The sequence below is a fragment of the Lissotriton helveticus genome, chromosome 5_1, assembly GCF_964261635.1.
Source record: "Lissotriton helveticus chromosome 5_1, aLisHel1.1, whole genome shotgun sequence".
NCBI lineage: Eukaryota > Metazoa > Chordata > Amphibia > Caudata > Salamandridae > Lissotriton > Lissotriton helveticus.
This window is the reverse complement of record NC_136065.1, coordinates 1,819,779,554-1,819,805,632: the sequence shown is the minus strand read 5'-3', so window position 1 is coordinate 1,819,805,632 and position 26,079 is coordinate 1,819,779,554. Positions and strand designations below refer to the sequence as shown.

At 50.7% G+C, this 26,079-nt stretch overlaps 1 protein-coding gene across 5 annotated transcripts in view; it reads left to right on the top strand.

Moving 5' to 3' along the window:
• GRN (granulin precursor) overlaps window positions 1–26,079 on the top strand; it is a 1,937,406-nt gene that overhangs the window by 1,458,152 nt on the left and 453,175 nt on the right. For all 5 annotated transcript variants that reach the window (XM_078645176.1, XM_078645173.1, XM_078645175.1 and 2 more), the window contains one exon: window positions 19,472–19,708. In XM_078645176.1, coding sequence (XP_078501302.1) covers window positions 19,472–19,708 — 237 coding nt within the window. The remainder of the gene's footprint in view (window positions 1–19,471; window positions 19,709–26,079) is intronic.

Here is a 26,079-nt window from a genome sequence, read left to right as displayed (position 1 = left end):
TCCCGGAGAGCTGGAAACATGCCGAGCTGAGCGCCCTCCTGAAGAAACCCACTGCAGACCCCACTGACCTCAAGAACTTCCGACCCATCTCACTCCTCCCTTTTCCTGCCAAAGTCATCGAGAAGACCGTCAACAACCAACTCTCCGCCTTCCTCGAGACAAACGGATCCCTCAACACCTCGCAGTCCGGCTTCCGAGCCAACCACAGCACCGAGACCGCACTCATCGCAGCTACCGAGGACATCCGGTCCCTGCTCGACAATGGGGAAACAGCTGCCCTCATCCTCCTGGACCTCTCAGCAGCCTTCGACACCGTATGCCACCACACCCTGATACAGCGCCTCAGCAACACCGGCATCCAAGGATCGGCCTTGGAGTGGATCATCTCGTTCCTCGCCAGAAGAACCCAGAGATTCCGCCTCCCCCGTTCCGCTCCATGGCCACCGCAAGGATCCTCACTCAGCCCCACCCTCTTCAACGTCTACATGAGCCCCCTCGCAGCCATCGCACGCCAACACAACCTCAACATCTCCTACGCAGACGACACCCTGCTGATCCTCTCCCTCACCAACGACCCCACCACCGCCAGAACCAGCCTCCAGGAAGGAATGAAAGACGTCGCGGATTGGATGAAGCTCAGCCGTCTGAAGCTGAACTCAGACAAAACGGAAGTCCTCATCCTGGGACCATCCCCCTCTGCCTAAGACGATTCCTGGTGGCCCCTGGCCCTGGGCCGCGCCCCAAGCCAACGGACCACGCACGCAACCTGGGCTTCATCCTGGACTCCTCCCTCAAGATGACCCAGCAAGTCAACGTCGTCTCGTCCTGCTTCAACACCCTGCGCATGCTCCGAAAGATCTTCCGGTGGATCCCCACCGAAACCAGGAAGACGGTCACCCAGGCCCTCGTCACCAGCCGTCTGGACTACGGGAACACCCTGGAACCACAGCCAAACTCCAGAAAAGACTCCAGCGCATACAGAACGCCTCGGCACGACTCATCCTGGACATCCCCGTCACAGCCACATCTCTGCCCATCTGAAAGACCTGCACTGGCTCCCCGTCAGCAAGAGGATCACGTTCAGACTCCTCACACACGCACACAAGGCTCTCCACGACATGGGCCCCAAATACCTCAACAACCGCCTCACATTCTACACACCCACCCGCTCCGATCGGCCAGCCTCGTCCTCGCCTCCGTCCCACGAATTCGCAAAACAACCGCCGGAGGAAGATCCTTCTCCTACCTGGCGGCCAAGACATGGAGCTCCCTCCCCACCCACCTACGGCTGACCCAGGACCACCTCTCCTTCAGGAAACAACTCAAGACCTGGCTGTTCGAGCAGTAGAGACTACCCCCCCAGCGCCTTGAGACCCTAGCGGGTGAGTAGCACGCTATAAAATTTGTATGATTGATTGATTGATTGAGGTCTCCCAACATTTGCAACCCCGCTTCCTCCCAGATCTGCAATTGTGACCAGTCTCCGCCGTGCGGCAATGCCGTCACCATCCCAAACGGTATCTCGGGTGCATATGGATACAACACTCCCGCTCTACGTTGGGAAAGATTGCAGCAGAGTCTGATTGTTTTTTCCTCTGTGAGGAGGTCTCTAACAACGGGGAAACAGCTGCCCTCATCCTCCTGGACCTCTCAGCAGCCTTCGACACCGTATGCCACCACACCCTGTTCCACTGGTCTTCTGATATCTTTTCCGGTTTCTACAGGTGTCCGGTGGTCAGGTGTTTAGGGGTTGTAAGGTATTGGTGGCTTCTGAGATGAAGTGGGCACTCAGTGGTTGTTCCAGATGAGCTGAGAGACCTGGTTGCCCTCTACTCTTTTGCTGGACATGAAAATGGGGACGAGCATGTGCCCTGCGATGTGGGTAAGAGCAGCGACCAGTTGATTGAGGCCGATGTTCATGCTCTCCAGGAGGTCTGTTATGCTGATCTTGCTGGAGTCGTTGAGGTGGAAGTTGAGATCTCCTTGGAAGATGTAGCGCTTGAAATAGATGGTGATTGGTACAATGAGGTCAGGAATTGGGGTGGCAGAAGCTGGGGCATGGTCTTGGTGGTCTGTAGGCAAGGATGCCTCTCGGATGGTGCTTTTTCAGACTGTGTGAAGTTGGAAGTTGAAGTGGTGTATTATTGGGGTCAATTAGTTTGAGGAGGTAGTCTACTGGATGGTGTCCTTTTAGATGATGGCAATTCCACCTTTGTGTTTGTTGGATCGTTCCCGGTGTGTCTTGTAACCTTCAGGGTGGCGATTGTGATTTCCAATGGAGAGATGGGGGTTCAGCGGGGTCTCTGAGGAAGATGACACCCAGGGTGAGGGATGAGATCGTGTCCCATATCTGAGTGCCGTGTTTGCCGAGCTATTGTGCATCGAATAGGAAGCGCTGGAGTTTTACAGTGGTGGTTTCGGTTGGCAAGGTGGATCGTCTTATTTGAGGTGTCTCCGGCATTGTTGGTTGCTCCAGTGTTGCAGGAGAAGCGGCAGCAGTGACAGGTGCTGTTGATTGTAGTGATGTTGCAGTTGCTGTGGCATCCAAGGTCCAGGGCTTGGAGCTCTGCGGCAGAGTATCTGTGGGTGGCAGGAGGGCCAGGGTTCCTGGTGCTGGGTGTGGTCCAGACAGATGGGTGAAGACTGGCTTGCCTCTGGCCCTCCGGCTGTACTTGTTAACAGCCAGGTCAAGCTGCAACCTCCATTAAGTAGGTCCTGGGAGGGGAGAGGTGGGAGGTGGTGGGCGGGGCCAGCAGGAGGGAGGGAAAATGGCAAGACTCGAGCAGTCTGCAGGGGAACAAGAAGTGTAGCAAAACAGCAAACAAGAATCTGGTAATCTGGCAAGATGACAACAAGGGGAGCAAGACACTAGGAACTGCTCAATGGTGTCGTGCTGCGACCTCCATGAAGCAGGTCCTGGGAGGTGGGATGCGGTGGGCAGGGCTGGCGGAGGCAGGAAAGAAACAGAAATCGTGCTGGCTGGTGGGGAACAAACAGCAAACAATAATCAAGTAATCAGGCAAGATAACCAAAAAATGGAGGTAAAGCAACAGGGAAGGAAGGGAGAAGGACACAGATGACCTCGCTACATTAAGCAAAATGAAAAAATTATTTGTCTTAAGGGGATGATCTACATTAAACCTTAATATTGTATTTTCTCAAACTGTCTTTCACCTCATCAAGAGTCTTTAGTGGTGGGCTGTGGCCAAGATGGGGGCACGATAGGACGGGTTTTCCGGTCTCTCCACTCTTGCCCAGCTAGGCCTCAGTCTGTAGCTGCTGATTGGGGGGCCATCTGGGACATACTCCCCCATTAAAATATGCCACGAGTTCTGGTGAAGCTGGTGCAGTGGTTCCAGTTGTTCAAGGTGCGTGGATCAGAGAGAGCGAGACCAGTGGGCTGCCAGAGATGGCTGCAAGCATGTGCGCTTTGTACAGAGATCCCTGGGCGGCCTTGAGGAGACTGTGCAGGTTGGACCCGAGGAGAATCGGTGGTCCCGGTGTTAAGCAGATGCAGCGCTCTGGGAGGGGGTGGGTTGATTAACGATTGCAGGACCAGAGCGTAGGAGTGGGGCCAGAGGACCGGCGTGAAGAGGCCGTGCCGGCGTACACCCCGCAGCTGTGCAAAGGTAGCCTGCGGATCCCCAGCCGCGAGGCTGAGAAGCAAGGGAAGGGGCCAGGAGCAGAACTAGCGTGGCCTCGTACCTCCAGCGTGTGTTGGACCGGGCGAGGCCTGAGGCCTGCAGCTGGAGGAGAGAGAGTGCGGCAATCTGGGGCCTACCAACCTTCTAGAAGCAACTGCACATGTTAGAGTCCCCGGCCGACTGTCAAGAGAACCGGAGCTGGCAGTCTAGACAGTGGGGACACTTGCTGGGAGAGCCTGGCCTGGAGGAGATAATGGGACTTCTTGTGGCCCTGATTTGATGCCTTGAATTATCGCTGAAGCCCCCAATGAATGGTAAAGACACAGAAGTGAGGGTTGGTAGTTGGGGGGGAGGGGGGGTTGGGAGGGATGGGGGGGTCTAAGTTGAGCCCGGAGCAGATGGCAAGGTTTTAAGGCTCAAGACTAACCTGCAGGTGCCCCTGTCCCCCTCTGAAGAAGTCACCTCCGACACCCAGCAAAGTTGTGTGGTGAAGGGGCGCAGCGCTTTGGTGGCAGGGAGTGGAGGTGCCCCAAACAGCCGGACAGTGATATCGGGGGGAGGGGCGGAGTCTCAGACCAGCCTAGAAGACAACTAGGGGGCAAACTCCCTGAGCAATCGACTGAAGAAGAGCCGGCCCCTCGCGGCCACCTCCTTCCCCCCCCATCTCCCGATATATAGCCGCCCGCTCTACAGGGATTGCAGGTGCTGGAGGTGAAGAACAGAGATATCAGACAGGATTCACCGGCGGCAGCGAGGCTGGGGTGTTCCCCCACTTGCAAAGTCCCGGGGCAAATAATCAGAGACCGAGCCTAGGGACTGGAGGCTAGCTTGGTGGACTGGAGCCAGTGACAAGCCATAGACTCTGTGGTGAAGAGCCTGCGGCCATAACGCAACTAGGGCCAAGACCCAAGGACTGTACTCAGGCCCCCACACGCCCCGGGCAAAGAAAAGCAACCTGCCGTCCCTCCACTGCTGAAAACCTGTGGAGCGGTGGGAGTAACCTACGGCCCAGAAGAATATGCTGCCCCCTTGACCCTGCCTATAGCTGGCTCTGGTGAGCTGCTGCAAACAGCAGGGTGATATTCTGGACATGGCTTCCTGCAAGGGGAGGAAGAACAGATCAGTAAAAGACATGCTGCTCAAAACGCCTAACTCCCAGGCCGAGGGTCCCACCCCTCAGAAGTCCATGGAAGAGGTAGAGGGAGCGGACGGAGTGGAGGTCCCGGTCAGTCGCTAATTCCTGGAATCACTCTTCACCTCCCTCCGAGAGGATCTTGCATCCATGAAACGCAACTTATCGGCTGAACTCAGGAAGGTCCGCCGAGACCTGGACTCCCTAGGTGAGAGGATTAACACTTTGGAGGACCACGAGTCCAGCAGGGACAAGGAGATGGGTCTCCAACAAGAGGTCATCCGACTGCGCGAACAGATCCTCGACCATCAAGCCCACACAGAAAATCTTGAAAACCAGTCAAAGCGCAATAATATATGCATCCGAGGTATTGCGACCGAGGCGGAGGACATGAACATTGAGACCATGGTGGCAGACCTCGTCCGTGCAAAACTGGGTGAGCCAGCAGACTTCGACATTAAACTTGGTCGCGCACACAGAGTGGGGCCTCGGAGGACTGCTCCGACCGCTGATATTCTGACCTTTGTGCATGACTTTCAGCTTCAAGAGCGCATACTGCCTTCTGCCAGAGACGATCCTGCATTCCAGTATAAAGGCCAGAAACCCATACTATGACAAGACTTAGCTGCATTTACGCTACAAAAACACAGAGCTCTGGCCGATCACCACGCACTTAAGGGCAGCTGGCATCTCATATTCCTGGGGCCACCCATTCAGATTAATTGTTCCCCTCGACGGGGAACTTCTGCAACTGCGCTCAGTGACAGAGACCTGAAAGCTCTTGGGTATTGAGGTGCCTTCAGTGGAGGAACCACAAAAATGCAAGATGAGCAGAAACTGCCGGAGTGGCCGTGGGTGGACTACAATCAAGCCTCCAACTCACACTCTACATCCTAATCTGGACACCATGGCCAAAGAAAGGCAAGCTGTCCTGGGGACCCTAATCAAGGATTCCCGTGGAGCATCGATGCCTTGGCAAGCGGAGGAAGATGGCCGACGATCTGCTGGCCCCTTTCCTGGTTGTTTTCTCTATGAACATATGGGGCTGGGTCTGTGCTGGAAAAGGGAGATACTGGCCACTGGTACCAGTTTACTAACTCTCTAGGAGCATATCGCTCCGGACTCTAGTCATTCATACGATGTTTGTTCACTGGTTCATAGTTTCACTTGTTTTTTTTTGCTCTCCCTCCCGGACTCCACGATGCTTGACTTAAAGTTCTGGTAACTGCTTTCTTCCAGGTATACTTACATGGCTCCCTGGGGATCCCTGCAGGTGGGGGCCTCTTGGTATGCACTCGTCCCTTGTTAAGCTCTCGACCCTGATCTCAACACTTAAGGTAGCGAACACTAAAATCCTCCCATTAAATGTAAAGGAGCTGAATAATCCGATTAAAAGAAGGGCTATTTTATCTTACTTAGTCGTCAGGCGCGCACATATGCCTGTTACAGGAAACTCACCTCCTCGCCAAGGACACACACAGACTCTGTTCGAGGGCTTTCCCGCACCAATACTTCTCCGCACACACAACCAAAACAGTTGAGGTCTCCATTCTCATGTCCGCAACTTTGGAGGAAAGGTGAGCGCAAAACTGGCTGAAATTAAGGTGCCGCTGTTTGCTATCTCAGTAACCATCAACACACGCACTTTTACTCTTAGCTCTGTATATGCACCCAATGAGGGGCAAGAGGCATTCCTCCGAATGAGCGGTGCTGGACTTGACAATTTCTCTGGATAGGCAAATCTTGCTGGGGAAATCATAAACACTGTCTTTGATAATCAATTAGACTGTTTGGCCCAAAGGCAGGGGCAGGCGGGGACCCTTTCGTGGACTGGGAGGGAATGGCTACAAGACCTGGGACTGGTGGACATTTGGCGCTCCCTACACCCACAGATTATAAGTTTTATTCACATGCGCACAAAACCTACTCTAGAATGTACTATTTCATCGGGTCTCAATCCCTGCTCCCATTAACAATCGCCTCTGGTATTGAATAATTTTCTCCTTGATCAACCTGCACTGACACACTGGCGATCCTTCCCACCCCAACCCCCACCCAGGCCACCATACTGTTGGCGGTTGCACAACACTTTTACATCACCGGGCAGTGGTAAAACACTTAGCTAAGACATTAGAGGAATGCCTGGATTTCAATGATACCCCTGACACCTCAATTAGCACCCTATGGGAAACACCTAAACTAGTCGCTAGAGGGGAACTTATTGCCAATTGGTCAGCGGATAATATCAATCAATCCGGGGTTTGTAAAGCGCGCTACTCACCCGTGAGTGTCTCAAGGCGCTGGGGGAGGAAGGGGTACCAGCTCCAGATCAGTCGAAGAGCCAGGTCTTGAGTTCCTTCCTGAACATGTGCAGGGTCGGTGAGAGTCTGATGTTCACTGGGAGCTCGTTCCTGGTAATGGCTGCGATGTAGGAGAATGATGAGCTCCGAAGGGGCAAGAAGGAGGGCCTTACCAAATAAATGCAAGAGTTAGAGCGTATTCATGAGTGGGTGGGAGTGCCCAGGGTATGGCGGCAGTTGGAGGTGGTGCTTTCACAGCTTGCTGGCCTGGATTTCGATTAAGTGAAATACGTCGCCCTCAGGCTGAAGCACTAATTTTACGTGGGGAGGGGGACATATGGGGGTGCCTTTTGCCCAACAGATTGCGCGCCCAACGCCAGGCAACCACCGTCCACATGGTCTTGTACACGACTGGCTCTGAATGCTCGAGTGACATGATTTTTATGTTTAAGTTTACACAGCTCAACATCTCCTAGAACAGGCCTCCCTTAATTATCTACAAGGGGCAAACCACTCTAAACTGACCCCAGAACAGGCAGCCAGCCTTGACATCCCAATCCGTATAGAGGAAGTGATATCAACCATGGCCCACTTTAAACATCTCAAATCTCCCAGCCCAGATGGGTTTTCTGCTATTTTCTGTTCAAGACTTTCTTGCACCATCCTAGCGCCCATCTTAGGCGAGTCCTCTGACACCCCTCTCCCTCCCCCCCCCCCCGCCCCATGGGTCTTTAATCGGTTGTTGTACTCCCGAAACCAGGCAAAGACAGTTGACAATGTTCTTCTTATCGTCTGATAGCTCTCTTAAATATTGACCTAAAGCTTTTTACGCCCAGGCTCGGACCGATGATGCCGGGACTGGTATATCCGGATCAGTCTGGGTCTGTAGCCACTATGCAATGCAGTGATAATAGGCGGAGGCTACTCCATCAGAGGTTGGAGCGAGTGGTGTTGTCGGTCGGTGCTCAAAAAGCATTCGACCGGATGCACTGGTCCTGTATGGAGGCTACTCTTGCGCTGGTCTGGATGGGAGACCGCTTCCCCAAATGGGTTATTTATCAGCTACAGTCACCCCAAGGTACAGGTGAACAGCCATTCTTCAGACCCCTTTTAGATCGCCCGAGGCACGAAACAGGGGGGCACGCTCTCCCAGATATTATTCGCTCTTAACATTGAGCCTATGGCCCAGAGAATGTGGGAGAATCCACTGATCTCCGGGGTTTGGTTTGGGGAGTAACGCCATACCATAAGCCTTTACGCGGATTGCGTTGTCGCAAGCCTGCACGAGACCCAGATCTCCATCCCTGCATTCTTCGCTGAGCTAGAGAGCTTTGCAGAAACTTCAGGTCCACTGATCTCCTGGGATTCAACTGCGTTAAAGTGCGGCCTAAGTTCCTTCCAGTCACCCTTACGCCTATAGTTAACAATTTGGATTTCACTCCAGACCTCGACCTGGTAGCCTTTCAACACTGGGATAAGGATGGGTGTAGATCATAAGGATATCTCTTTGATATGGAAGGCCCACTGTCCTTTGAAGATCTTCGCTCCGACCTTGCGCTGCCAGAGACCGAATTCTATCACTTACAACAAGTACGACACTGGGTCCTGCATCCCTCGGTACAGATAGGGGCCCATAGACCCCTTACGAAAAATGGCTGCACACCTAAACAACTAGCACAGGCCTCACTACCAGTGCATGATTAATATGCTCTGGCTACTAGCGCTATGATTTCTACTGTATTTCGTTTCTTGCCAATGACATCCTTAACATTGTGCTTTTAATAACCGCGCCGTGTTTTAATTTACCTGCACAATACTGTAGCTCGTAGTTTGCTCACTTGTTGCCTCTCCTTGGCCTGTGCCCCGTTCCACCGCGGGTGTTCCCGTTTCGTGGAGGGCGCGTTTGGCAAACAGCTGGTATCGCTCCCATTGGCTGATCTTGGTCAGGTGGGACACCAGACTTGGGGACGGATACATTTAAGGGGATGATTTTCTCCGCGTACAGCGGGCGTGCGCAGAAGTTGCGCCAAAGTTAAGCCCGTCTGCGCCTGTCCGCGCTGAGGACGCGCCGAGGACACGCCAGGGGCCAGGCGGGCTGGCCCACGCTACATACTCCCAGCAAACTGTGTTGTACACCCATTCCACACTTCTCTCACTTAGACTTCTGCTTAGGACTTGTCACTTTACCTCACCCCCTGAAAATCTTATTGAAACTCAATGTTGTAATGGCGTTGCAAGACCTACACGCTCCCGATACCTCTTCAAAAATCAGGCTAAACATAGGAGTACACTGCCCGAATCCAACTTCCTAAATGAGCCTGGCCTGCTCATAACTGCTAGGTCCCTAGTTCGAAATAATGTGGCATTCAGAGACTTTGTCTCCCAAAAAAAGCCTCCCTGGGTCTTTATCACTGAAATTTGGTGCTCTGATTCTTCTGGCCCAGATCTGGTTGAGGCAGTCCCCGAAGGCTACACTTTATCCAGGATGGACAGGATTGGGCGTAGGGGGGGTGGGCTGGGAATCCTTTTTAGAGATACTTTTACATGTCGTACCGAGCCTCTTTCTTTGCCCTCGGATAAATTCGAAGCTTTGCATTTTACCTTAAATTTTCTTCCCTCAGCTTCCTTCTCTGGTATTCTCTGTTCCAGACCTCCCGGTCCAAGAACTACTTTTCCCCAGGATATCCTTAAACTCATAGAGCATTTTGTTGACAAGCCCTACTTTAGTATCTTGGGCGATTTTAACTTTCATCTAGAGTCTACAGATGCCATGGACACGATGACACTAATAGATGGTTTAGCCGCATGTGGGCTTGGCCAATTGGTCGTGGACTCTACGCACTCTGCTGGCCACACGTTGGACTGCATCTTCACTAATGATGCCAGAATCATGGCTGGTGCACCCATCCCTCTTTCCTGCTCCGACCATCTTGCAGTTCCCTTTTACTGTAAAACTAATCCTATCCTACTTAACAAACCTAAGAGCAACGTGTGGGAGACTAGAAGGAATTATAGAGAGGTTAACGATGATACTCTAGCACCCTTTATGGATGCTCTCAGTTATCTCTCCTCATCTGATCCCAACGTGGCTGCTTCTAATCTCTCCAATGTCCTTGCCGGCGCTATAGACACCCTCGCTCCGGCTAAATGGCACTATTCAGCCCGAAAGAGTCCTTCTCAGCCCTGGTTTTCTGACCGCTTAAGATTGCTGCTGCAGAAGTGTTGGAAACAGGAGCGGTCTTGGCATGCCCACCCTGACTCACAGGGAAAAGCCCTTCATAAAGTTCGACTTAGAGACTATAAGAAAGCCATCATTGAAGAAAAAAGGAGACATTTTACCAACCTTACGGCTTCCCTTAAATAATCAAGGGACCTCTTTAATATAATTGACTCGCTCTCGGCACTTAAAACAGCTGACCCTACCATCGAAACACAGGAACTCTGTAATAATATCGCGAGTTTCTTTCATTCTAAGATCGCTGACATCTATACCTCTCTTGAAACCCGCAATCATGAGTTGGATGCCAATGCAGCTTGTGCCCCTTTTCTACCTGCCTCCCCCCCCTACTGGGAATGTTGATGCTTTTTCTAAATTGCAGCTTACCTGCTTCCCTCTCGACTCTAGAAGGGCTTGACCTCCTTCTTGATGCCACCAAGTCTTGTTCGCCCTCTGATCCTTGTCCTCTAAGAACATTTAAGATTTAAGACTTGTAGACGATCGGTCCTCCCTCCTCTTCTGGAGGTTATGAATATGGCCATCAGTGAGGGTATCTTCCCTTCATCCTGGAAGACTGCCGTCGTTAAACCACTGCTCAAAAAGCCCTCTTTGGACCCTGGAGTTCTAAAAAATGATCGCCCTATTTCCCTGCTCCCAGCCCCAGCTAAGATACTTGAGTCCCATATAAATCGAAACCTCTCTACCTTCATTGAGAGATCCGAACTGTTAGACACCTCCCAACATGGGTTTCGGGCAGCTCACAGCACCGAATCTGCCCTAACGGTTGTGATTAACAACATCCGTATGGAGGTTGATAGGGGACATCCTACTCTGCTAGTGTTATTAGATCTGACAGCAGCGTTCTATACCTTGTCCCCGTCAATCCTGATCTCCAAGCTCATGGACATCGGAGTTGAGGGTACTGCCCTTAGTTTACTCTCCTCCTTTTTACATCATAGGGAGCAGAGAGTCAAAATGGGCAATTTTCTCTCCGCCTCTCAAAAAGTGCAATGTGGGGTACCACAGGGCTCCTCGTTGAGCCCATTATTATTCAACATCTGTTACCCCACTTGCCAAGGTGGTGAGATCCTTTGGTCTTGAGGTGTTGTCGTACGCCGGTGACACCCAGATCTTGGTATCTATTACCCAGTCGTCTAGTGACTCTGCTTCCAATTTTAGAGCATTCATGGAGGTAGTCTTCCAGTGGATGGTGCGTAATTTTTTTAAACTGAACGGTGAAAAGACCGAAATTATGGTCTTTGGAGTCAGCCAAGATCTGTGGTCAAAAGACTGGTGGCCCTCTTCGCTGGGGGATTGCCCTCTTCCTACTCTTTCCGCCAGGAACCTTGGTGTCCTAATTGACCCCGTTCTCTCTTTCGATTCTCAGGTAAACAGAACGGTGTCTACCTGTTGTGCCATCATTAGAACACTTAGGAAGATTGCCCCATATCTATCCCAGGCAGCCCGGAAACAATCTGTCGCCTTAGTTTCATCTAGGCTAGATTATTGTAATGCCCTATACAGTGGCATTAACAAAAGCTCCATCCACTGCCTCCAAATGGTGCAGAATGCTGCCGCCAGGATGGTCTTGAACCTTCCCAGGCTCCCTTCTGTAACCATGGCCAGAAGGGATCTTCACTGGCTTCCGATTTTCTCTCGGATTTCTTTTAAACTTCTTTGTCTGGCCCATGGTGCAATTCATGGCTCAGGTTCAGAGGGTATCAGGTCCCTTCTACGCGTTTACATCCCCCAAAGAACCCTTCGTTCAGCATCTAAGAACATGCTTTCGGTTCCCAGATTTGTGAAGGCTAAATGGGGAGGTAGAGCTTTTTCCACCCTGGCTCCAAAACTTTGGAACCCCCTCCCTTTGGAGCTTTCCAGTCAGTCTTCCTTGGTGGTTTTTAGGAAACGCCTGAAGACTTGGCTCTTCTCTCAGGCATATTAGCGGCTTTGCTCCTAGCGGTATTCTGATTTTGCAGTTGGTAGTTTTGGACTCTTGTCTGTCTGTCTTTGCGCCTTGATGCCCCTTGGGGCTAAGTTTTCGCGCTTTATAAAACGCCTTTCATTCATTCATCACTCCGCTCTACCATTTACTGCCCCCTACAGAACCATTGGTCAACTCCGCAGGACCGCAGAGCTGGGGCGTACACTTTTACAGAAGGAATAGAGCAACATCTTTTATCAGCCACGCCACACTGCACAGAATGTCTCTGGCATGGAAACGGCGACCAAGGTTGCCACATATTGGTATCTTATGCCCCCACAGAAGCAACCCCACCTGCAAATCAGACTGCTGGAGGAACTGCGGGTCAGAAGGCACGCTTACACATTTTCTCCATACTGGGAACAGATTTTAAATGATATAAACACTTTCATACATATACTGTGCTTTCCGGTATACCTTGTCCTAGGTGTCCCCAACACGCTCACATTTCCCCTCAGATCGCGCAAAGGCAGACCAATGGGAATACCTCTGGGTGTGGCACTACATATTCTCTCACTGGGACATCCACATACCAGGGTTGGCTATACAGATTGTGGCACATGCTGGGTATTGAACGTATAGCACTCTCACTGTCGGGAGATTGTGCCTCCTTCGCAGATCTATCAATCAATCGGGGGTTATAAAGCACGCTACTCACCTGTGAGGGGGGGCTCCAGGTCATTCGAAGAGCTAGGTCTTGAGGTCCTTCCTGAATGTGTGCAGGGTCGGGGTACGTCTGATGTTCACAGGGAGCTTGTTCCAGGTTTTGGCTGCGATGTAGGAGAAAGCTTGTCCGCTGGTTCTGTTTCTGCGGATGCAGGGCGAGGTCTGCGGAGCGGATGTTCCTCTTGGGTACGTGGAACGATACACACTCATTCAAGTATTTGGGTCCGATGTTGTGGAGGGATTTGTAGGCATGGGTGAGGAGTTTGAAGTTGACCCTCTTCTCGACGGAGAGCCAGTGGAGGCCTCGTAGGTGTTGGGTCATGTGCTCATGGCGCGGTGTCCCGAGGACGAGTCTGGCCGTGGCATTCTGGATGGTCTGAAGTCTGTGGAGGAGAGTTTTGTTGATTCTGGCATAGGGGGGGCGTTGCTGTAGTCCAGTCTGCTGGTAATGAGGTAAAGGCTTGGGGAGGATGCGAAGGCACTTGAAACTAGCAAAGGCGACAGCTTTGATCTGGCGGTCCATGGAGAGGGAGGAGTCGAGGATGATGCCGAGGTCTGTAGTCTCCCGAGGGCAGAGGGCAACCAGGTGTTTTCCCAGGTGGAGGTGCAGGGACCGAGGATAAGGACCTTGGTCTTCTGAGTTTAGTTTCAGGCAGCTCTCTTTCATCCAGGCTGCCACGTTCTTCATACCTTCCTGGAAACAGTCTGGTGCCTTCCACATTCTTCATGAGCGAGAGGATGAGCTGGGTGTAGTCTGCATAGGATACGATGCTGAGGCCATGCTGTCCTACGATGGCTGCGAGGGGGGCCATGTATATGTTGAAGAATGTGGGGCTGAGTGATGATCCCTGGGGACTCCGCAGTTGATTTCCGTGGGTTTGGAGAGGAAGGGAGGGAGTCTGATCCTCTGGGTTCTGCCGTAGAGGAAGGATTGGATCCAGTCAAGGGTGGCTCCTTGTATTCCCGTGTTGTGCAGTCTGGCTGCGAGAATGCGAAGTGAGATGGTGTCAAAAGGCTGCAGAGAGGCCTAGAAGAATGAGGGCCGCCGTGTGTCCATGGTAGAGTAGCATGCGGATTTCATCAGTGGCGGCAAGAAGGGCGGTCTCTGTGCTGTGGTTGCTGCGGAATCCAGACTGGGAGTCGTCCAGGATCGAGTTCTCTTCTATGAAGTCGGTCAGCTGGGCGTTTACGATTCTTTCGGTGACTTTGGCTGCAAAAGGGAGGAGAGAGATGTGCCGGTAGTTTTTCAGATGGAGCCCATTCCTCTCACTACTTTGCACCGAAATGCGGGAATTTACCTGCCCCAAATACTTCTGTGTTTTACATATCACAACGCCCCCACAGGACACCACTTAATCTGCAGGACTAGGCAGTACAGTTTGAATGCCCCTATTCGGTTCTCTTGACTCCGTACCAAATCGGCCTAGGGAGGGGACGGATGCGGGGTTTGGGTTTGGAGGGCCCCTTGGAGCGACCCAGGAGAAATGAGAGGGGGTAGGCCATTGTGTTGGGATTTCTTATAATCTGCCCTGCTGTACATGTGTGATATAATTGGCTGATTATTGGTAGCACTGTTTGATGCATAAACTAAACTTATCAATAAAAAGATTTAAACCTAAGAATCGGATACATATAGCCGCATATTCTTTAACTTGGAATATCCCCAGGCGTGAGACTGGATCCAGAAATGTTTTGCAGCAGCACCTCTGCGCGCCGAGGGATGCCGTCACGCGACCCCGACCTGATGTCGTCCTCGAACAGGACATCAGCGAGGTCATACAAGACCCTCCTGGCGCGCTGACATCAGTTTCCTTCTTTTCCGCGTGCAACGCGGAACCAGAGTGAGCTCCTCTGGCCTGCTTTCAGGCCTCCTTTTCGATGCCTCGTGTCGGGAAAAGTGTGCGATGCCTTCGGGCTTCAAATCTTGTAATTCTTGTTCACGGCAGATGTCCACCCCGGACCCACATCTTATTTGTATGTTGTGCCTGGGCGAGCACCATGACTCCATGGACTGTGAAGCCTGCCAACGTCTGAAACCGAAGTCTCGACGGGAGACTTCTCTCGGCACGGCTGTCTCGGTCGGAGTAGTCTGCAGGTCCCTCTACTGTAAGGTTCCACCGTCGATCGCCCTCTGAGGTCGTTCTCCACTTGGTAAGTCGAGGCACATGTCCCCTAGGTCATCGACCTAACCACCTTCTATTGTCAGGGCTCTGGTTCCCGGAATTTTCCGGACTTGCGCTACTGATGATTGTCCCCCCCTCTATCCGCCCTGATTTGGCGTTGGTGTGGGGGCGACTGGCCCAAATGGAGGCCTATGCTACGGCCTTGCAGGCCTCCCTTGAGTCCTCTCCCGTTCCTGGGGCGTCCTCGGAACCTCCGCCTCTTGTGGGGTCTCCTACTGACTTGCCGGCGGGTTCGCCCCCAGCGCCTATTGAGCCCTTGCCTTCCAGTAATGTCGGACAAGTGGTGTCAGGGCGCGGCCCGGCTGGGTCTTCCTCTACGCTTCATGTGGGGTCGTTAGGGCGCAGCCCTCCTGGGTCCCCCTCTTCGTCCCACGGCGCCTCTGCCGTGCTGCATAGCCCCATGGGGCTCCCTGTGGCACCGCAGGTGGTTGCCTGTGCTCATAGCCCTGTCTTGAGCAGACCCCAGCCTTCTAGGCAGACTGCCGCCTGTCCGGAGCTGGGGTCAGCGCCATCAGTGCCCCGAAAGCTAGCCGCCTCCGCTCCTTTCGCCGGAGCCAGCTTCGGATGAGGCAGTGCCGGTGCCGTAGCGGTGCCGAATGATTGCCTCGCCTGCCCCTTGACGACTTCAGACTGTGCCGAGTTGACGCCGGAGGCCGCCGAGTTAGCGTCTGACTAAGCACAATCAATTCGACGCTGGGTTCTGGATTCTTTATACAGGACTCTGAAGAGGGTTCGGCGCGGATCTCCCGCCCAGCCTCGCCGGAGTTAGAGCTACCAGTGCCCCCCTTGGAATTTGTGTAGACTCCTAAAGCTCCCAGATCCGACAGGCTGTTCGCCTCCCCTGGAGCCTCGTCAGGATCCTCATTCTTCCATGGGGCTCCCTTCCGTGGGGTATTGGGCGCACCCTCAGTGTCCTGGGAGGGTCAGCCTACAACCCTCCCCCACTGATGAGCTGTTTTCCCCTCTGCTTAGGACTACAGAGGCTGGTGCTGCTCTTTTGAGAGTGGTCTCATCAGCCACTCGCATTTTGAATATGCAAACCCCTTCTACCCCCTTGTCGGTGGACCCCTTGCTGGAGGTCCTCAACCTTGGGTTCGGCAATGTGGAGCAGCTTTTGCCTGTTGAGGCATCCCTTTATGATGCCCTCTTGGGAACCTGGGCCAGACCTGCTTCAGGAGATCCGGTGGCACGTTCGGTTCTGTATTGTCACCGGCCAGCTCCACATGACCCGGTCTGTCTTTTTGGGCACCCGGAGGCGCAAGGGTTTGTGCTGCAGACTGCCTTTCCTTCTCTGCCTCCTCTAACGCTTCCTCCCTCTCTAGAGTCCAGGTGGCTTGAATCCTGCCGTAGGAACGTCTTTGCATCCACTAGTGCAGCCCTTTGGTCTTTAAATACCGTGTGTTTTGGCTCTGGCAACTTCTGCCCTGTGGGACTCTGCAGAGTCTTTGCTTACTGTCACCTCCTACGGTGCTCGCGCTGAACTTCTTTATTCCATTTGGAATTGCCGCGACATTGCCGAATTTACAATCCGTTCAGCCATAGATACTGTGGATTCTTTGGGCCCAGCCATGGCGAGTTCTGTTGCCTTATGACGTCACGCTTGGTTGAGAGACTGTCTTCCCATAAAATATCTGGGAATGCCTGGTTGATTTACCCTTTGATGGGGTTTTGCTCTTTGATGCTCACGCCGAGTCGGTGGTGCACCAGCTGCTGGCGGGCTTTCGTCCTCCCTCTTAGGTCCCTTTAGGTCTGTCTTCTGTGGTACTTTTTCATTTTGGCATCCGTTAGATTCGTTTCTGTATTTAACATAGGCAGTGAGCCTTACATGTCCTCTGTGTTTCACATGAGCAGTGAGCTTTACTTTCTCCTTTTATGTGGTCAAGGGTGTTTATCCTTTTATTATCATCTCTTGGATGCATTTTAAATTCAATTGCCTGTTGGCCTTCGGGGTCGTGTTTCACAGGTTGCTGTGTCCTCTGCTGTGGCTTTCAGCCGGTAGTTCAGCTGGGAAAAGTCATGACGGGCTGGAACTCTGTTCATGGGTTTGGTTCGTTCCTGCATTCTTTTTGACCTGGCTTTTGCCCTAAGAGGCGTCCCCATTGTCCGGGGTGTTCATACTCCATGTGGGGTACTTGTACGCTATTATATAGCCTTGCTTCATTCACCTGGGCCAGGTACCCATTGAATGTCCATTGTACGGCGTGCAATGTTTTTCCTGGATGCCATCTGCTTTTGTCTTGGTTATCCTTTTGTTTTAGAGGTTTCATGGTTTCCTCTCCGCAGACTGCTCCTACCGGTCCTTAATGCGCTAGGTATGGTCCAGCTTATTCCTAGGTCTACAAACTGTTCTTGGTTTCCTCTTCCTACGTCGCCACCTCTTGTCATGGTTGCGATGTTTGGACCAATCTCTCCATGTGTGTGGAGCACTTTTTTAGGTGATTGCAAGTTGCCATAGGCTCCTTCTTGCTTCCACTTCCTGGAGTAATTTTCCAATTGTCATATGCTCCCTTTTTGGTTTTCGACGCTGTCCGTGTCTTTTGGAGGGTTGGTCTTGGACTCTGAGACTCTTTCCACCATTCGTTGGCTTGTTGTTTTTGGCCTCTCCCTTTGGATTTGCCTACTCTTGTTCCAGCTTCACCCGTGGGACAGTTCTTCTGATGGCAGTGGTCATTGCTTACTGTCTGCGAGTCTATATTGTGGTTGTTCCTCCCTTTGGCTTCATGCTGCCCAGTCGGGAACTCTTGTGTTCCTGTGTAAGCCACATCAAGGTTTATATTGCTGTTTGCTGGCGGCATATTCTACCTTCTTCAGCGGGTGGAAGGTTGATGCTTTGCCCCTCTTTACCCTTTTTGAGTTGGGTGTGCGCTTGGTGTGCTTTCTTGCCCTGCTGGCTGTCTCCAGTGCATGGCTCAGGTTCTGGCTTGCCTTTGGGCTCTTGCCGCCGGCTCTTACGGCTTCCTTTATGATCTTGTCTGTTAAGCGCTGGTTGCATCTCTTCATGTTCATTGCAAGCTTGGGTTAATGCACTTTTCGTGCACCATTTAGCGGAGAGTAATCCTTCTCTCTCCCTTTCTCTCTCTCTTCTGATAATGATACTGTTCTACCTGTCATTTCTTTACTGGTATTGTTTTTGAGCCATTCTGGAATGTTGTTGGATATCTTCTATCCTGTGACTTGTGCTCTTCGAGCTGCTGGGGTTGCTGTCTGTCTTTCTGCCGCAGTTTTTTCCCACCTTTATCCGTCACCCTGTTCCCGGGTCACATGCCTGGCGCTTTCTGTTGTCCTGTCGCAGACTCTCCTCCCTTTTGGGTATGGATGTGGTATCTATTCTAAGTTAAGGAGTCTGCGGCTAGATGTCTCTATTAGATTTACGAGTTACTTACCTTCTGTAACAATGTATCTGGTAGAGACGTTGTCTAGCCGCAGATTACTTAACACCCACCCATTCTCCCCATTCTGCGAGGACCTTTTCTGGTGGTGTTTTCTACTGGCCTCTTCAGTTGCCATTGGGTTTTATTCTCTGAGGGTTCAGGTTGTTGCACTCCCCTGGGTGCTTTCATAAACAGTTAACCTCTGCTGAGAGACAGCCTTTCTGTTATATGGTACTTTGATTAACGGGAAGGTCTGTTTTCCTCTCCAGTTCCCTTCCCTTTTAGTCTGCTCTACTGCCTCGAGGTTCTAGTCTCCTCGTGGTCATCCTCTTTGAGGGTCGGTTGTGCTCTGTTTCCTACCTCTGTTTTTGGAGGGGAAAGGAAAGTTTCTCTGTCTTTCCTACAATGGACTGTTCTTTGTGTTCCGTCCTTTCTGGACGTTATAGTTCCACATAGCACTATCAGTCAATTTCTGTCTGTTGTAATGTTCTTCCATTGTGGCACTTGGGAAGGGGCCTCCGCTTGGCCTGCGGGGCTCTCACGGCCTCCACTTATATGTGTAGGCGGTGTCTATTCTGTCTTTAGGATGCGGTCTTCCACCATCCTTTTACTTTCACAGTTTAGTTTGTGGCTCGGCGTTGTGCTGCGGAAAAGTTTCTCCGAAGAAAACTGACGTCAGCATGCTGGGAGGCATTTGTATGCCTTGCAGGCGTCACGTACGTGATCGACGTCAGGGCGGGGTCGCGTGGCGCCGTCCCCCGGCGTGCAGAGGTGCTGCTGCAAAAAAATTCAGGATCCAGTCTCATGCCTGGGGATATTCGAAGTTAAGGAGTCTGCGGCTAGACAACGTCTCTACCAGATACATTGTTACTGAAGGGAAGTAACTTGAACGTCTGTAGTGGGTTGTGTGCAGGTAAATGGGGTGGATGTGATTTTGTACACTCAGCACCTTTTTCTTGTTTTTCCTTTTACAGGCTGTGTGCTGTTCGGATAACATACATTGCTGTTCCAGTGGCTACAGTTGTAGAGTTGAGAAAAAAGCCTGCTTCAGTGGGGATCAGTCAGTACCCTGGTTAACTCTGGTCCCCGCTCACGTGAATGATTCACTGCAAGGAGGGGAAGTACCCTGCGATGAGACAACCAGCTGTCCAGATGGCAATACCTGTTGCAGAGTAGCTTCAGGAGATTGGGGTTGTTGCCCTATTTTGAAGGTGTGTTCTCCATTATTCCTTGCATGAGCATCCTTAAGATCACAAGCCTAATTTGTCATTGCTGCTTTCTTCCTAATTATTGCATGTGGGGTAGTTGAAAGCCAGTTGATCAAAGGCACATTCAAGACCTAGAAAATCCGAATTGAAACCATTTCCATTGGACCTGCTCTCTAGTGAGTGCCCTAGTCTGTGGATGCACACTAATATCACAAAGCCAGAGCACTTTTTGTGACTTAAGATAAATCTACTTATTTTGTATCGACAGGGTCGAATGTAGAGTAGATTGAATTCCTCATTTTTACGGAAATGTATGTAGTGCTGTTTTATGCTAGTATGTTACTGGACTACTTAGAGTTGCAGATCTGTTATCGAATGTCCCAACTGCTTGGCCACCTATTATGTACTCCTTGGTTTCTTGGTATATTCCTTCTTGAAGTCCTTGATATGCTTCCTTGTGCCTTTTGTCTGTTGGCGAACATCAAGGTGAGTAATCACACATTTGTTCATTTTCGCTTCTGCCTCTGAACTGTTGGATGAGAACCCTGTTTAAATTAGCTTCATAACCATGTTACCCAAGACCCTCTTATATGCTGTTGAAGTTCCTAGAAGGGCAATCGGTAGTTGCTACAGAAACTCAATGATGCCATCTACTTCCTATTGCTGCTACTGAACCCCAAGACCAGGGAAGAAAGTTTGCAGCTGTGCGCCATCTCCACCCAAATCGCTAATTAACCTTGTACTCTGCTAGTACTCCTGGACTGCAGTTTCACAATTAAATGAGACCCCATCCACAATATTATAGTGATGGGTAATACTTGCACAACAACTATCTGTATGGTTGACACAATTGTACATTCCTATATATAGCTCACCAATAATTATCTTGCATCACCCCAGTTAATGTTACATGACAATAATTTACTGATATCAAAAGCTGCCCAATTGGTGCAATAGATGCTTAGCGTAATTCACAATTTAATGATTCATTAATTACAAATGACCGTAGCAGATGAGAAGCAAGAAGCTCACACATTTTACCTTCTTCCCTTTTTTTCTCTAAAGTCTGCATTGGTCCGCAGATGCCATCCAAATGTAAAACTTCTGGTAAGGACATTTCAAACACATACCTAGTGGTCAAATTTGCACATGCGCTGCCTGGTAATAAAGACTGGCGTCTGTTCCCCAAATATGGGAATAGTGGCAAATGCTAGATTGGGATACAGAGCACTCTGCAATCAATCCAAATCCAACTAAAAATAGGGAAATATTTTAAGTAGTACTAGAAACATTTGAATGTTCTACTTTTGAATTGTTTGCCACAGTGTAAAGAATAAGTCTGAGTGTGTATGTGTGTGTTTAGTTAGTCTTTGGTACAGCTCTCCATTGAAAAGGCATTTCGTGATTTTCTAAAACTTTTAACCTTATGGCCAGATCTGCAACCAATTTGTCGTATGGCTTAGTCAACGAAGGTCCAATTAAGTGTTTTTTGTGCAGGGAACTGAAAATAAACAAGCACTGGCATAGCTAATAGGTCTCGCCTTTGGGACCGTATTAGTGCAGTGGCGGCTTGTGACATTCGAAAGTGGTGAGCCTACAACAATGGGCCTACTGCAATGTTGCGAGCGAGCGCAAACCACTTACGAGGGGTTCGGGGGGTTCTAACCCATGAACATTTTGAAAAATGAGTGGGCAAATGGTGCATTTTCAAGCAAATTTGAGATAGCAGGAAAGTTAATAAAACAATTGTGAATCTGTTCTAACAAAGACAGTGAATGGCTCAGCTCTGGTCGAGCTCTTCCTTTTATTTGTTAACTTGCCCACATATAGTGTCATACATTATTAGTACAATCACTATCTTTTGTCTCTATCTATTATCCTTTCTTGCCATCTGTCCATCCATCTTTCTCTCCATCACCCATCCATCTTTTCATCTCTCCTTTTCTCCCCTCCTTCCTTCCATCTCTCCTTTTCTCCCCTCCTTCCTTCCATCTCTTTTTTTTGCAGAACTCTGCTCTGGGCCCTTGAACCTGCCTAGTTATGCTGTCAACTATGTAAAATTAATATTTTGAACCAGAAATCCGCTAGGACACAACACAGCAACTGCCCAAAATGCCAGACTCTGTGTCAAGTTCAGGTACAATTTAACACCTACACAGCAGTTTTAAAAGCTGTGGTGACCTTTTAAAAGCAGTAAAGTTTTGACATCAGTCATAAGTCTGCACTTCGTAAGTCTGGTCTCGTAGTGCACAGTGGCGAATGCAGGAAGGCAATGGTGTGTGTGTGCACAGACGTGTAGGCCTATGCATTATTACAATGCAGCGTAGAACCCAGCAAGTCTTCATTAACAACCACTTTTCCAGACGCATGAATAATAAAAACAAATATTTCTCAGTCGGTTGTTTCCTTTTCTTTTCATCCCACAGGCACAACTAATTAACCCACTCATTGCCAGGGAACTACAAGTTTTCTGTATGCGATTTCTTTGTGTTTTGTGTGTCTGGCTAGGCTTTCGTCTCAGGGATTCCCTTTATGGCGAAATAAATCCATACAACTCGCCAACTTGCTAATCCCACTACAAGGGAATGGTTATCCATAAGCTTGCTCCCTCCTCCACCCCCGGCAAACACCCTTACACCCAGAGAAGAGAGGTGCATGGGAAAATCACGTTTTAATCACTTAGGTTTAGGGTGACAGTATTTTTCTCTTCAGAGCTGGGTCATTCACGTTTACCAGCGTAACCGCTGCATTCCATCCACTAAAACAGAAGGCCAGCTCACACATGGTTATTGGAATCACAGTTCAGCGCATGGGCGTCCGCAGAAATTTTTCCAGGGGGGGGGGCAAATGTTGAGGTCATCACCATCCTTCGTCATGTGTTCCAGGTGGGGCACAAGAAACACGGGGGCGCAGGAGGAGCCATGGGGGGCAGGAAGCAGGCCACATATTATCTCATACACCATAGGGTTGTTGTGCCACAGCCATCTTTCTTTTGTGGCTCCCCAAAACCATACCTCCCCTGGTCCCTAAAATGACCCACTAGCAGCCCAAAACCCATATCCACCCTGAACCCTAAAATTACCCCACTCCCCTAAAAACTCGCACCCTCCCTGAACCCTAAAATTACGCCCCTGGCACCTCAAAACCCATACCCACCCTGAACCCTAAAATTACCCCCTAGCACCCCGAAACCCATACCCACCCTGAACCCTAAAATTACCCCTGCCCCCCAAAACTCATACCCGCCCTGAACCCTAAAACTATCCACCTGGCACCCATAACCCATACCCACCCTGACCCATTAATTGTCCCCCTGGCACTCCAAAACCCATTCCCATCCTGAACCCTAAAATTTACCCCCTGGCACCCTATAACCCATACCCGCCCTGACCTCTAAAATTGTCTCCCTGGCACCCCAAAACCCATACCCACCCTGAACCCTAAAATGTCCCCCCTTGCACACCGAAAACCATACCCGCCCTGAACCCTAAAATTACCCCCCTGGCACCTTAAAACCCACACCCACCCTGAACCCTAAAGTTGCCCCCCGGCACCCCAAAAGCTGAACACTACATTCTGATTGGGTATCGCGCCGTCTCCCTGCTCAGTGAGGATCTGCTGGTCCGGATCGGCTCGCCCTGGTCCGGTTCTGCTCGCCCTTCTCTGGAGCTGTTCCGCCTGCCCTGTCCCTCTTCCGGACCCACCGAGCCTGCCTCCATGCACACTGCCTGGACCTGCTCTGTCTGGCCTGGTTCTTTCTCCTTTGGATCCGCTGTCTTCACTGGCGGAGTTAGGACACAGGTCTCACTTCTCTGAAGCTGCTCGCCCTCACCCAGACCCCCCCACTCCCTCTCCACTTGCTCTCTCATCTTCCTTCCTCCCTACTTCTCGGTCTCTCTTTCCCCACTGCTTCACTCTCTCTTTCGCTCGCCCCTCTTCGTTCACTCTCACCCCCCCCCCCCCACCGTATCCGTCTCCCCGACTCCAAGTCTTCCTCTGTCCCCCCTCTCTCTTCCTCCTCCTCATGTCGGTGGTAGGGAGCCCGGGGCCCTCTCTGAAAATGCGAGCTGGAGGTGACGTTAAGTGTGAAAGCACCAAGGTGTGAACCGGGAGAAGAGGCGGGGAAGGGGTGGGCGGCAGGTTGAGATTGTCAAAGGGGGCACTGGCTCTCAGAGAGGTGAGTAGGGGCGGGGAGCAGCCTGAGGACAAAAACAACACCAGAGCAAGAGGCAGACACTCTGCGGAGAGCCTGGTGTGCACTGAAGAAACTTACACTTCTTAGCACTACAAAGCAGCCAAAGGGCGCCTTTCACTAGAGCCAAGAACCTGACCCATCGCGAATAAACAGCAGCCGCTGGAGAAACCAGCGGTGTCATGAAAACAACAAAGGACAGAGTGATAGACGACTGCCGCCGAAACCTGGAAGTACAACTTACACCTTTAACAAAAGGCAATTCCTGATGCAAGCACCACATGCCAGAACACTATAAATATATAAATCTCCCATCAATGCACACCTGAGAATGAATAAAATGATAAGCAGCAAATTAGGGCAGTGACTGACAGACACTATGCTGGTCCTCTCGTACTGTGCCCTATTGATACTTACTATGTCACCAGTCACTCCAGCGCAGAAGAATTCCTTATTGATTGCTACTCTGACCGCCCCCATGTAACTCACTGTCTTGTGTAGACTAATATGTTTTAGCCGACAAAATGAAAAATATTTTTTAAAAATCTGTGTTTTACGTTATGCAGCTTTTGTCCTTGTAAGTTTCTCCCAGAGAAAAAGGGTGGATTCCTTCCACAAGGATGATATGGGCTGTGTGCACCCACATCCTCTATCTGCAAAGCAAGCCCCTCCTCGACCCGACAACCACCAGTGCTCCAGGATGCAACAGCCTTTTTACATGTTGTGATCAGCTGGTTCCTCGGTCTCCAGCTACACTGGAAAATGTTTTTTGTGCGCGACACTGAACCTGGAACATCTGATTCGTTCCCTCACAGACCTGAGGTACTTGAAGCACCTGCTGCGCTTCTAGGTTAACTTAATGTTGGATTCGACAAACAGAAGGCAGCAGAGGGGCCAGTGGAAGCAAGGAAGCCCCTGAGGAGCGCATATTTCCCAACCAGGGCATTTCAAGTAGTGAAGGAACAGGCTTATTATTAAGCGCTACAAACCGACTAGCTTGACAGAGGCTTTCAACAGAGATCAAGGCACACCATTTCCTATTCTCATGGCCCCAACGCAGTTTTAATAAGTAGTCCATTGTGCTGCTCTTTACTTCGGGTACTGGACCAGTACCTGTGCTATCCTGGAAATCTTCCTGTCCTGAGGTTTGGGGTGTTAGTTACAACTTGTGGTGCCCCCTGCCTAGAAGGTCTATGTATGCGAAGGATCTCGGAATAGGGGTCCTCAATTATGCAACTCTCACAACCACTAAATTTAGACCCTACATTCTTCTAAGCACCTACTGGCTATTTAGTTGGCTGCCTGCGTCAAATGTATACAAAAATAAAAGCATGCGTTGTGGCCATTTACAATGCTTTACTGTGATTAAAAACAACTGTGAACAGATGGACAGAAAAAGATTCAGCCCAAAGTTGAAAAAAGATGGAAGGATGGCCTTTTTTGTCGCGTTACAAAGTACCTAATTATGGATTCTCGACCTTTTGTACTGTATTTTTGGTAATTAGGGATGGGGATGATACATGAAAATGAAACGGATGTTTCTACAACCATTTTTACTCTATACCTCACAAATTACATTTACCCCTTGTACTGGTGTTACTTAACTTGGTTACCTTGCAATCTTGGAGCTCGTATGGCAATTCTTAAATCCGGTCCGAGTGGAAGTTCGAACTGCTTGGTCATCGCTGCCCCACTAACCCCTTGTTTCTGAAGTCACCAGATAGTAACTTAGTGCATGTGAGGAATGCAGACTCTTTTTGGCAGGATGCTACGGAAATATCTTCCCCAGTCTACTCAGGAGTACCTGCTACGCTGAGTTTGTGTTGTTTTCATACTCATTTCTGTGTCATTGCATGACTCCCCTAGTTTTACTGTTTTCTCTCTCTGACCGTCTCATTTTGACGACAGCGTGGGCTCAGACTCTAGTGCACAGGTTGGGAGACCCTTAAGTGTGTATGAGAAACTGCCCTAGTTTTGGGGCCCGCCAGTGGTGAGAGGTAGGTGCGAAAAGTGGCTCTGCCGTCGGCAGCCAGGTGCTTTCCTCACTTTGTCTGTCTACGGTCCTCACAGAGGTCTGAACTCCTTGAGGCCACATTCATCACACAAGCGCAGCCACATGATCTTAATCTAGAGCACATGGGTAAGACAGGCCCAGCCTTACTCCACTAATCACACTCTACGC